The sequence below is a fragment of the Cynara cardunculus genome (assembly GCF_001531365.2).
Source record: "Cynara cardunculus var. scolymus isolate 2C chromosome LG 2, CcrdV1, whole genome shotgun sequence".
Lineage (NCBI taxonomy): Eukaryota > Viridiplantae > Streptophyta > Magnoliopsida > Asterales > Asteraceae > Cynara > Cynara cardunculus.
Window position 1 is genome coordinate 68,049,002 of NC_037529.1, and position 13,575 is coordinate 68,062,576.

Below are 13,575 nucleotides of genomic sequence, written 5' to 3' on the forward strand. Positions count from 1 at the left end.
ACTCCTTAGCCATTCCTCAGCATTCTAAAATATTAACTTAAGACTTCAATAGCGATGCTATAATTTTTTCAAAATAGAATATCAAAAGTTAAAATTTCTAAAAAAATCAACATCAAATTCTAATAGCTACTCTATTTTAGCAATTCTACTATCAACTATATTATTAAAATATTCGATACATTTAATAAAATATTTTTTTTCCTAAACACTTAATTTAAATGTCTCCTATTGGGTTATACACATCTACTTAGATCAGATCATATCTTGAAAATGTGAAGGTATAAGTTTTGATGTTGATGTATAAAGAGAAAGTTAGTAGGGGCTAAATATCGTGTAAGAAAAAGAAGTTATGGTGAGAAGCGTAAAAAAATAGATCTGAACTTTGATCCCTTTTAATCTCATATTCACCCATGAATTGCGTTTTAAAAGAAAATTGATTTGGTGCATCTCGGTACACCTCAATAGTGTTGATATTCAGTAAGGATTGATCGAAAGATGTAAATCTTTTTTTACGCTTCTAACCATAATTTCTCTTATCCCAAGAACCCAACCCTATTATTAGGTCGGTATATATTTAACAATATTAGAAGGGTACTCGCACAATGCAGCAAGATAGATCTCGATTTTAATATTTTCGTTTTATTTATATTTGTAATCTCAAATTTTAAATAATATCCATCAGGGAGATTTAGACCAAAGACTTGGCAAATGGAAATATTCAAAAAGAGAAGCAAATTCCATTGAAACATTTACCAAATTTGTTGAAGGTTCAAAAGTGTGTGTTAAATCCATCTGCCCCCCAAACCCTCTCAGAAAGCAAAGCAAGAACACAAACATGGGGTGGACATGGAAGGAATCACACTTGGATTTGTTCATGGTTCCATTAGGGTTCTTGATCATGTCCATCTATCATCTCTTCCTTCTCTACAGATACCTCAGGATCCCCGAAACTACAGCAATCGGCTTCGAGAACCATAACAAAACTGCTTGGGTCGAGAAGATGTTGCAGGTACGGTTCCACACGGAATACTTTTACCTACGGATCTTTCCCTCGGAAATTCAAAGGTGATTTGGAATCCGTGTTTGTTTCTTTAATCATGGTTATCTTGATGCAGATCGAAGCTAGAGATCGAGGGCTCGCTGTATCGGTCCTTAACAGTCACTTATCTGCAGCAACTTCTTTGTCTTCGATTTCGCTGGCTTTGTGCTCGCTTATCGGAGCTGTACTCGGAGGTTCTTCGACAAAAGTCTTTTCAAGCAACTTCATCTTAGGAGACACGAGTCGTTCCACGAGCTCGATCAAGTACGTTTCCATGCTATCGTGCTTCTTACTAGCGTTTGCGTGTTTCGTACAAACTACAAGGCACTTTGTGCATGCCAATTTCCTTATAAGCATCCCCAACGGTGACGTACCCGTCCATCAAATCCAAAAGGAGGTGATACGAGGAAGCAACTTCTGGGCTGTCGGATTGCGCGCCCTCTACGTTGCGGGCACTTTGGTCCTATGGATTTTCGGTCCGATCCCGATGTTTGTTTCTTCGGTGGTGGCAGTGGTAATCTTGCATTTCGTAGATACCAATAAAGATGAAATGATTCGGTATCAGTCGAACCAGAATGGTAAAAATCGTAACTTTCTGAAGAAGATCGAGCATAATATAACTTCAACAGTCGAGGCTTTTGACCATGACGGACGGCCAACGAGAGACACGAAAGAAAGTCTCTCGAGTCTAGAGATTTCGGATGGCCGGTAACGAATTTGGAGGACGAGATAAGTTTCACCCGGATCCGATCTCGGTTCTCAGTTTTATGGTCGATGAATATTGAGGCATCTTTATGAATCAATTTTCCGAAGCATATGTATATAGAAACCTTAAATAATTTAAGAACCCATAAACCACCTTTTTTTGAGTATTTACAATGAATAAAATGTTCTTGCTAAAGTGCTACTTGTCAGTTGTAAGTTGTAAGTTGTAACATCAGCAATTTGCAAGTATCACTTTAGCAATTTGCATTGCTAAAGTGTTACTTTATGGATATTAAATTCTTAAAAAGTAGATTTTGCAAGTTGCTAAAGTGATACTTGCGAAATCTTGGCTATTTCAGTCAATTGAGTAGAAAAACGGCTATAAAATGAATTACGGGTGTCCGAAACGACTATTTTGGACGGTTTTTCCAACTCAAAACTTCAGATTGAGCCTACCTACGAAATCAAATGACATTCAAGTTACCCAGATTGTCAAGTTTTGAGGCTATGAACATACGACCAAATAGAAATCATGAATTCATAAAGCAGCCAAAAAGGAATTTAAGATGAAGAGATTAGGTGAAATGCACTGAATAATGTGGTCAAATTACGAGGCATTCAACAAAGACCAGTTAGAAATCCTAAGGCAGCAAAAGTTCCCAATTCACTCACTTTCACAAGAAATTCAATGGTCATGTTAACCAATTTAGGTTCGGTTCGATGAGGGCCGGCTCTGGCCACGTACAGCCCGTGCGGCCACATAGGGTATTAAAGCCTAATGGGACATCAAGTTGTCATCTATTACTAGTTTTGGTTTTAATAATTTGGGAATTGGACAACTGAGATTTTAACTATAAAAACAGGCCCAAGGCCTAGTAGTGATGAATACTGAGTACACATCGTGAACCGGTTAAGGCCACCATTCTAACAACTCAATCTAATTTCTATTGTTCTTTCAAAGTTCGACTATTTCGATATTCAAGGCATGGAATTCTCTTTCCAGTCGATTAACGGTCATGAAATTAGATTCATGAAGTCAAAGATGGAAATCTTGAATAGGTTCTACACTCTTTAAGAAATCACATGTTTCATTGGCTTAAAAAATAGGCTTAGAGGATTTTTTTTTTCCGCATAGGACATCAAAAATCTTAAGATGGGTCCTTGGTTCGATAACAAACTGTATGTACGGTGTTTATCATGATTAGGATTGGACAAAATTGGGTTGGATATATTATCCCTAAATATTGTTTAATGATTTTATATGATGGTTGTCGGACAAGATTGGGTTGGACAGGTTGTGATTCTGGTTGGGGGCGAATTTACATGATAAGGCGTGGCGAGAAACGCCACCGAAGGTTGATTTTTTTTAAATAATTTAGGTAAAAAGAATTAAGTCGGTTTTGATGGAATTAGTATAGGGACAAAAATCGAAATTTTTGTAACCGTATGGATGAAAATCGCAATTTATTCGAAATAAATACCGTACATCGGGGTTAAGTCACGTGGTTGAAAAATGAACAAAAAGCCCCTATAGCTCAGTGGTAGAGCGCCAGTCTTGTAAACTGGAGGTCTGTAGTTCGATCCTGCATGGGGGCATTATTCAGCTATTTTATAAATATTTTTTATTTTTTATTTTTTCAGCAATTTTAATAAAGCCCAATTAGGAATATTCACTTTTTAATCCGATTATGGTTTTTTTATTACTTTCTATGTTTTAAAATAATTATCTATATTACTATTTTATTTGTTTTCAAATAAGTGTCTACCGTCAAAAGTAAAAGTCTATTTTCTTGTTATAAAATATTTGACAAAACCTCTTAAAAACCATTTTTTTTATGCATTAAATATTGTTTATTGATGCATATTACTTAAAATTCAATATTACAAGTAAAATGTGCGTGTACAACTTATTAATGCTCTATGTTTGATTTCGTGTGACTAAGTACAAATAAACATAATCAAATACTAGATAGGTATTTCATTTTAAATATAAAAAATCTAAAATATATTTACGATAATTATTGAATTCTAAAAAAAATACTAATTATTATCTTTATATAAAAATTATATTATTAAACCAAAAATAAATCACTTCATTATTCAAATCTTAAATTAGATTATAATAAAAAATTGAATTATAAAAATTGCAGAAACAAAAAAACAGGAACTTCTGAATATTTAATTTGATATTAAAATCGATACATTTAAAAAAAATTATAATACTTTCAAATTTATATTTTATTTTAAAAAAACATTATCGTTTTTTCAGTACTACATAAAGTCGTATTATAACATCGACGAAGACAGAATAAAATGAAACATCAAAATCAGAATGCATCTCGCTATATTACGCGAGTACCCTTCTAGTAATTACTAGAAGAGTGCTCGTATAATATAGCGAGATATATCTCAATTTTAATGTTTCATTTTATTATTTATCTCTTTCGATATAACATGGTTTTCAGTGGTTTTAAGAAAATAATAATGTTTTTATTATTGAATAAAATATAAATTTAAAGATATCATAAAAATTTGGAACAAAAATATATATCGATATTAATGTCAAATTTATTATTTAAAGTTATGGTTTTTTGTGTAATTTCTTTAATTCAATATTTTAGTTATAATTTCGTTTAATAATATAATTTTTATAAAGATAATAATTAACTATTTTGTTATAACTAATAATTATCTTAATTATATTTTAAATTTTTTTTAATTCAAGTTGAGATGTTTATCTCATATTTGATTATGTTTATCTATAGTTAGTTACACAAATTCAAAATGAAACTTTAATAAGTTATACTTATGCATAATTTATTTGTGATATTAAATTTTAATTTTTAAGTAACATGCATCAATAAACAGTACTTTATGCATGCAAAACCAATAGATAAACAGTATTTTATGCATAAAAACCAATAGATAAGATGGAGAAATTTGTTTCTCTCTATATAATTAGGAATAAATTGTCTATTTGTTTATTAAAAAATAATGTAATAATTATACATTATTAGAATCGTATGCATTTTTCATTTTAAACATTTATTTTAATAATTATGCGAATAACATCTCGAACATATACTCTAAAAAATCAAACACAATCACAACATTGGATCATAATCTACAAATGATTTAATAACTTGCAAAACACAACCCAAACTTTTATTCAAATCCTGATTTCCATTTCTCACAAGCAAAAATACAACAAACAAACGTTATGAGCCGGTTCAACCGGCAGATAAATGCTCGGTCTTGGAGCTCGTGCCCACAGGTCACCTGTTTGAGTATCCTCGAGATCACTAGGGGATTTTCCTCGCTATCATCTTCAGGGTCTTATGAGATTAGTCATGCAAGCTGGCACCCACGGTTAAAAAAAAAAGATACGACACCCGTTTTAACGACAAATTTGGGTTTTCTTAGACATAAGGAACCTTTAACCTATGTGTCTCAGGACCAGCCACCATATCTTCCCAAACCAGGTCCGATAGTGCCATCGTCAAGTCCCCGACTTTCCCTGTAACAACCAACATCGTTAGACCACGAAAATATACGGTTCCTTTTTGTCAAATACTCACATCGGCTAGAATATGTGTCATAATTCAGAACCTCCTTTCTTTTCTCAAGGGCTCTTTTGAAGAATAATCTAAAGGGATTCCACATATTCTCACATGCTATCATAATCAAGGTCTAGCCCTCCAAGACTCGACACGTTGGAAGATTACGTACTCGTCTAGCCTCCTAACAACACTTGGGGACAATGTGTCCCTCTTGGAGGGCGTGTTAGAGTCCCACTTCGACTAGACTTGGAGTATTCAAAATCTCTCATAGCCAATGTGGGACTCTTGTTACGCTTTTCTGAAATGGGAAATTGAAAACAATAGTTATTTATTACCATCGCCGATAGCCTTTCCATCCCATTCGATGATTGGTAGTACAGGAAGCGTGCTTCCAATGTACATCATCTCAGCCGCTCGTTTGGCTTCCTCAACCGTTATGTTTGCGGTTTTCACGCTCTTCAAACGCCCATTTTCGACCAATTTTGGAGCTAGCTCAAGAAGCCGTTTAACGGTGCACCCACTTAGAATCTTGTCAAAGAAAGGCACGATAAGCTCATTCTCATGGGTGACAAAACCCACATTCACGTTTGGACCCTCGGCCACATACCCTTCATCGTCCACCCAAATGGACGCAAACGCACCTTTCTCTTCAGCTTCCAGTTTCGTGAGGACGTTTGGAAGGTAATTGACGTTTTTGCTTGTGGCAAATAGAGGTACTTTCATGGGGATCGTGGAAGTGATCACTTTCACACCTTCTTTACACTGGGAGAACTCTTCGGCTATAACAATCGCATAGAAAGCGGAAGTTGGGCAACCTGCAGGAGAAAGCAGGAAATCGCCCGGCCCTGCACTTAACCAATATCTTAAAGTTCCTTTCTTGCAGTTTGATGCTGCTGTTAGCTGGATAAGAATGGTGGAAAGAGTCGATTTTGGGAATGGAGACGTGATCTTTGCTCTTGATGCCGAGAGAAGAAATCGATCAAGATGACCATCCAATTCATAGAGGTATCTGTGAAAATAGAAGAAATCTTGAAGTTCTGGATGAAATCTTTATAACAATATGAACCAAAATAGAAGAGATCTTGAAGTTTTGGATGAATCTTGATAACAATATGAAGCAAAATATAAGAGATCTTGAAGTTTTGGATGAATTTTGATAACAATATCAAGCAAAATAGAAGAAATCTTCAAGTTTTGGATGGAATCTTGATAACAATATGAACCTTCATATCAAATGACATAAAACTGGCAAAAGTTGGTGTTAAACTTGTGCCACATTAATCATATAAACATTGATTTCTAGATTTTGAAGCACTAGAACAAAATCAGCTTTATAGGGCGTTAATTCGCCAAATATGTCTAAATGTTATAACAGATTGTTTTATAGGACTTAAGTTTATAGCATCAAACAATTATTGATTTTATAAGGTGATATGAGTTAAAAAATAGGTGATATGAGTTAAATTCACCAAATCAATTATTGTTTTAAGCTGGCTTGGACAACCACGATTAAAAAATAGGTTTACCACAATAGGAATGAAATCAAGGAGTTACCCATCAAGAATGATGGCAGTATCAAATACACCATGTCCTCTATGCACCATATGATCATCAATGGGGATGACCATCATTGCTGGATCCAGTATAATTCCACCATAAACACTGGAATACATAGCTGGATATGGCAGCTTCTCCACTGAACTCCACTTCTGATGCAACTTCTCAAGCAACTATTCAATGAAAAACAATTAATATAAGATACGGTTTCGCCAGAAATTCCAACTAATGAGCTTGCAACTTCAATCATGGATAGTGCATTCTAGATACAAAATTAGCATCAGAAACGTGATTTTTTGGCCACGATCCAAAGGATCGTTATGAAAATTGAGATGATCAGACTAGAAATTGAGAATCGAGAGCACAAGTTTTACGAAATATACCTCCGATGATGATTTGAAAACATGAACTGTTGATTCTTCCATATTCTCGATCTCAACTACTACGATAAATCAGCAATCGCATCAAACAACAGATCATGAATTAGTACACAATGAAGAAAAAAAGTAAAAATAATCAAAAATTAGAACCCTAGAGAACAGAAGGGGGAGAAATTCACCTGAATCAGCAGCCATTGAAGTAAGATCAAAAGGAAAGGAGATATGGAGAGGGAGAGGGAGATTAAGGGTATTTATAGAGATGAAAGTGGGTTGTTCACCATTAGAGTAAAAAATACTAGTTCAAAAGAGAGGAATCCATGGTTGTCTTACATGGAAATGGTGGTGATGGATTGGGGAAGAAGGGTTTAAGGGTAACGACGAAGGCAGGTGGCTGCCCCTTTGTTTGATTCTTTGCCTAATGTTTGTATCCTCTCGACTTCTTTGGTTTGATGTATCATAAAATTCAATTTCATGATAATCATTTATTTAGATGGCATGTATATCTGTATACAAGTAATTGAAGATTTTTTTTGTTTTTATGTACGTATACATATTGCATATATATATACCGGACAAATTACATACAAATTACTTGTATACACATGTGCATACCATCCAGATAAACGATTACGAAGATGTTTTTCAATTTTTCATTTTTTTGTACTATCAAATATATTATGTCTTTTATTCAAACACCCTCCGGGTATTTGAGTGAAGAATTGTAGTAAGATGACAAATGGTATGTGAACGAGGAGGGGTATAAATAGCGACCCGTTATTGAATGAATATGATATACAAATTTAAATTCCATCATATGTGAAATTGGAATTCCGTATTAAAACTCACAAAAACAGATCAAATGCATGAATGAAATTTGGTCAATGTAATTGACCATTTCAAATTCTTAAGATTCCATCGGATTCCAGTAAACCAAAAGTCACTTATGTTTTTAACCGTTTATGAGTTAAAGTTTCGTTAAGCCCATCGATTTTGGAACCATTTAATATTGAGATATAAACTTGTTGGGGGTGAAGATGATATAATCGTCTAGATAGATGCAACAACAGTATGACTTAGTTCACCCTCGGTCCGATTTCAGTTTCGGATATCCAGTCATCTTTCTCATACAATTCGGTTCATATTTCCTTACTAATCGAACCGAAATGTAAGAGACATCACCCACACCTATTTTACCATGTAACATCATCGACCATCAAAATGGATTGTTGGTAAACGTCTTAAACTCAGTAAGCGTTTACTGGTTAAGACCGTAAATCCTTCTTATGCCTCTTACAGGGTAGAATTATCGGTCATTTCCACGCTCAATTAGTAGTGTAAATGATATTGGTAAACGAATATCCGATAAATGTTTAGTAAATCACTCATTAAATGTTTTGAGAATTATACCTCAATGATGTTATAACCACTAGATACAAATATATCTTGTATGATTTAATCTGATTAAATTAATACTAAATTAGATAATCAAGTTTGACCTAACTCAATTTCAACCCAATTAAACATGTGACATGGGATGTTTAGGTTTAAGTTAAATCCACGACTTTCGTTTAAGCATAAAGCTATTTTCTCGTCAATAGATCAAAATATCATGAATTAAAGTGTTCAGAATGATTAAAAGACTACAAAATAAAATATAAATGTTTGGTAATTTTTGTTGAATGGCTAAGGGAGGTCCACGATACAAAATCATTAAGAGAGTTTTTAGAACCATTAAAATACAGTTTTTTTCGTCAAACAAAATTAACCTCTTAACGATTTAAAAGTTGTCTCTTAATAAAACTATTAAAAAGTAAACAAACAATTGGTATAACCCGACGAGATGGAGTTTGAAAAGAGGAAAGCAGAGGGGGGACAGAGAGAGGGCAGTGAGTTTAACCAGTGGTTAACAGGAGGAGGAAAAATAATACAAATCAGGCGGTGAAATGAGTCGGTGAGGGTAAAAAAACACCTAATTTACTTACACTGGTGATAACAGTAAAGCGCCGTAGAAGGAGGAGGAGGGCGGCGGAGGACATGACTTCAGATTGTCGTCATCAACCCCACCACAAAACTACTGTCATTTCTAGGGTTTTGAACCCCACCTTTTTCCCAATACAAACAAATTTCATTTCACTAACAAGTTTTCTTTTTTTACCATTGCTTTTTCTTTTTCTACCGTTAATAAAAGGACTAGATTGGATTAAGATGTAACGTATTTTAATTTGATTCTTATTTTGGGTAACATATTTTGAGAACTTTCATTTTGGTATGGAAGATATAAAATTTTAAATATTCAAGTACCCGTGTAATCGGTTGAAGCATTAACCGGTTGCAATATTGATGTGACGAGTGATAAGATGAAATTGAGTTGAATAATTAATAATACTGAGTTTGATACCACATCACTCGTCACATCAGCATGGTAACTGGTTAATACTTCAACCGGTTAACCGGTCACTTGAATGTTTAACACTTTACATGATAGGTACTAAAATTGAAGTTTTAAAAGTACGTTACACAAAATAGGAATCAAGTTAAAGTACGTTATTTTTTCATGCAATTTACATGTAATAAAATAATATCATATGTATTTTAATGACTAAGTTACACTTTTGGTTATTTAATAGCATAGAGAATACCTATTATACGGAACTATTTTTGTCTTTACTGAATGATAAAAAATGGGTCAAAAGAAAATGTTATGTTATTTTGGAATTTTATCATAAATTTAAATCAAAAATCATAACGATAAATTACACCAACACGCATTGGTTGAGACCTCTGAAAAAGAACGTAAGTGTATCAATGCAATAAACCTCCTCTCATGAGTCTCATAAGCCACAGTAGTCTCGAGCATTTCAAACAAATAATACGGGATAAACGAAGCCTTTACAGCTACAATAATTATCACATCAGGTAAATTTCTATATCTGGTAGATGTTGTGTTCTTCGAATAACACATTGTCTAAATATGGATTTTCATTTGTTCTTCCAAAAATAGAGCCTTCAAAACATATTTTGTTCATCATAAACATAAAAAGTGACAAAAGGGGTGCAACGATTTATGGTGGTGTGGGGTTTGAAGGTGGTCGGGTGGTATGTTGACGCGGTGCAGGTAGTAGTAGCTGATGTTGGTGGTGGTGATGGTGATGTGTTTCTTATTAAGCCTAATATGTGACTAGAGCTGGTGGTGACGGATTTCCGTCCTTAAGTGATATTACCAGCCATTCTGGAGAAGCAGTTGATTCATCAAATTTATAGCCTTGGACTCGAGAGATTTTATATGTCAGAGATGGGATCATAGTTAGGAGAAGAATATGGAGGGGTGGGATCGAAGTCGAGAAGGGAAGAGGGAGGCTACGAGTAGGGAATAATATATATATATATATATATGATTGGGTTCACGTGAAACCAGTCTGTTTTCGTGAGACCACATTTTTACGCATAAACTTCACAGCAAAAACACTGTGAAAGTTTAAAAAAAGTCGAACCTTCACAGCAAAACACTATGAAGGTTTTAAAAAGTCGCTTTCACAGCATTTTGCTGTGAAGTTTCAAGTGTAAAATGTTGGTCTCACGAAAACAGGCTGGTCTCACATGATCCCAAGTCTCTCTCTCTCTCTCTCTCTCTCTCTCTCTCTATATATATATATATATATATATATATATATTTCTTAACTTTTTAAAGAAAAATAATAAAAAGCTGGTAAAAAGACAAAAACCACCCTCACTTAACTCGCTCTCAGTTAATAAAGTCACGAGAAAATATAATCTTCGAAGCAAGATGCGAATTTAACAATACTTTATGTGGTTATTGAAAATGCAGGTCAATTAAACGTAGTTGCTCGACTTTGTGGTTGTATGTTTTTTAACAGTATTTTTCCTTTTGTTTTTTTGAAAATTTAATATATCGTGTCTTTGTGTTTGCATTTTTACAACGAGTTGGCTTTAATAGAATCAGCGGAACACGGGTTATTGATTTATTTAGATACTTAACTTATTAAAAAATTGTAACTATTTGGACCCAACTCATTAAAAAATGCAACCGTGGGGATGTAACTTGTTAAAAATACAATCATAAGGACATGTTCCGTTTAATTTTCAAAAAATGGACAACGATCGTTAGAAACGCTCAACCAGAGGGATGGAACATGTAATTTACTCTTGAATTGATGTTTTTTAGGGAGTATTTGAGATTGTTTATTTGAAATAACTTATATTTTTCTATAAAAGTCTTTATCAACTTATTATAAGTTAGAATGGTTTAATTTTTTCAAAAACTTCTTATTACCGGTGTGCAGAAATAAGTTGTTTATTTAAACACTCAAAAGTGCTTATTACTGGTATCACACCGGAATAAGTCAATAAGTTATTTTTATAAGCAATCACACACACCCATAAAGTTAAAATACTAAGATATGTTGGCAAATTAATTGATGAGTTAGTTGTTCGTGATAATCTATTTATTGATTAATTAATTAATTAACTATATACTGATAAACTAGTTACGTTGATAAAAAAATAATTGATAAATTAAATAAAACTTTAAAATAACGTGAATTAATGTTGAAAATTTGATTGTAAAAACAAAGAAAATGATACTAACGAGATTTGAACTCGAAACTAAGGTGGAAGAAAAACTTTGATCTTCATTATAGTTTCAAAATATATACGGTGACACACAACAAATTGATAAAATGTCATTTTTTACAATCCTGTAATATTTTCTACTACAACAGATAAACGAAACGATAACACGTGCCACCATAAAAACCCGTGAATTCGTCCATGCCAACTCTTAAATGTCACTTGTGTAATCTTGGGTTATTTTAGACAATTTGCCTTCTATTTTTTTAAATGGTGATTTAATTGGGGGAAAAAAATAAGAATTGATTTATAATAAATAGATAGGATTTAGATCGTATGATATGATGTAAAGCCTGATGTACATGCAAATGCATGATGGATGGGATGGAGTGACTAGATACATGCAGATACATCATCTTATTTTATTTTATTTTAATTTTATTTCTATTTATTTTTTCACATTCCAAACTCCAAACCTTTCTAAATGTATATATCTATTTTTATTAATTTATATATCCAACCCGATATGTGAGTCGATTAATCTCAGAACGACTATTTGTTTTGAGGATAGCCCACAGTAGAGATGGCCAAAAACCGGACCCGGCCCGGCCCGGTCTGGTCCCAATCGGTCCTAATCTTTCTCATAACCGGTCCCGGTCGAAAATGATAGGACTGGTCAAGGTACTTCATAACCGGTTATGGGTCGCCAATTCTGGTCCCAACCGGTCCTTGCATTAAAAAACAAGAATTTTTTTTTTGATTTTTTTAATGATATATATTTTTAATACGTTATTAAATTTACAATTTAGTCACTCAAATACACTTTAAAAATGTGTTTTAATATAATTAAAATTATGTTTTCTTATAAAAATACATTATAAAATCATTTAAAAATACATTTATTTATAAAAGTATTTGAATTTTCTGGCCGGGCCGTGCCGGTCCATAGTCGGTCCGATAACCGGTCCCGGTCCCGGTCGATCCCGGTCACACGAAACTACCAAAAACCTCAACCGGTCTCGGTTTTCGGTCCCATAACCGGTCCTTACTGGTCCCGGGCCGAGCCAGGCCGATTTGGCCATCTCTAGCCCACAATCACCTCATTTAACCTCTGTAACCACAAGCAGGGACGAACCCAAAAGAAATTCAAACAGTGACACTATTTGACTATAAGAAAAAAATATAAGGAAAAAATTTCAAACGATGACACCATTTGACTGTAAGAAACAAATATACATAATTTTTTTTCAAATGGTGCCACTATTTGACTAAGAAAATGATATTAATAGGATTCGAACTTTGGTCTGGAGTAGAATAAAAACCTTGCAAATCATATCTACCAAATAGAACTTGTGCTCATTGTGGTTTCAATATACATACGGTGGCACACAACAAATTAATACGGTTGCACCTTTTACGAATCTAATTTTTTTTTTACCTTCGACAGAGGAATAATACAATAACACATGCCACTGTATGCACCACTATAGGTCCGTAACTACAAAGAAATTTTTATTTCTCATTAAATGATTTATATTAACGCACCTTCAATGTAATGATTTATAACATTTTCAATAATTTCTTTAAAATAAAGATTTTAGACGAATTTTTATTTTAATAGATCCTCCAAAAAAAATTTATATTAAAATATAGAAAAAATAGAAATATAAGAAATATGCAAGATATTTGCTGGCATAAACGAGCAGAAGGTTCACTGGTCTCTGTAAACAAGAGAGAGAGAGAGAGA

General features: G+C 33.5%; 2 protein-coding genes and 1 non-coding gene across 4 annotated transcripts; 2 read left to right on the forward strand and 1 right to left on the reverse strand.

The window, feature by feature from the left end:
• Positions 1–864: 864 nt before the first annotated feature.
• Positions 865–1,798, forward strand: LOC112504174. Its single transcript, XM_025108127.1, has 2 exons — positions 865–1,009; positions 1,116–1,798. The coding sequence occupies exons 1-2, from the start codon at positions 875–877 to the stop codon at positions 1,749–1,751; spliced, it is 771 nt and encodes a 256-aa protein (XP_024963895.1). The 5' UTR covers positions 865–874; the 3' UTR covers positions 1,752–1,798.
• Positions 1,799–3,268: 1,470 nt separating this feature from the next.
• On the forward strand, positions 3,269–3,340 carry TRNAT-UGU. The gene has a single exon. It is a non-coding gene; the product is annotated as a tRNA-Thr (tRNA).
• A 1,491-nt stretch (positions 3,341–4,831) lies between these two features.
• On the reverse strand, positions 4,832–7,627 carry LOC112507191 (D-amino-acid transaminase, chloroplastic-like). 2 transcript variants are annotated; one of them, XM_025111642.1, is made up of 5 exons: positions 7,421–7,627; positions 7,245–7,300; positions 6,859–7,034; positions 5,640–6,313; positions 4,832–5,261 (listed from the first exon to the last, which is right to left on the reverse strand). In XM_025111642.1, exons 1-5 carry the CDS (start codon positions 7,434–7,436, stop codon positions 5,164–5,166), a joined length of 1,020 nt encoding a protein of 339 aa, XP_024967410.1. In that variant the 5' UTR covers positions 7,437–7,627; the 3' UTR covers positions 4,832–5,163. The 2 variants fall into 2 exon arrangements, with proteins under 2 accessions (XP_024967410.1, XP_024967409.1); XM_025111641.1 differs by having other exon boundaries at positions 7,245–7,303; positions 7,421–7,626.
• Positions 7,628–13,575: the final 5,948 nt, after the last annotated feature.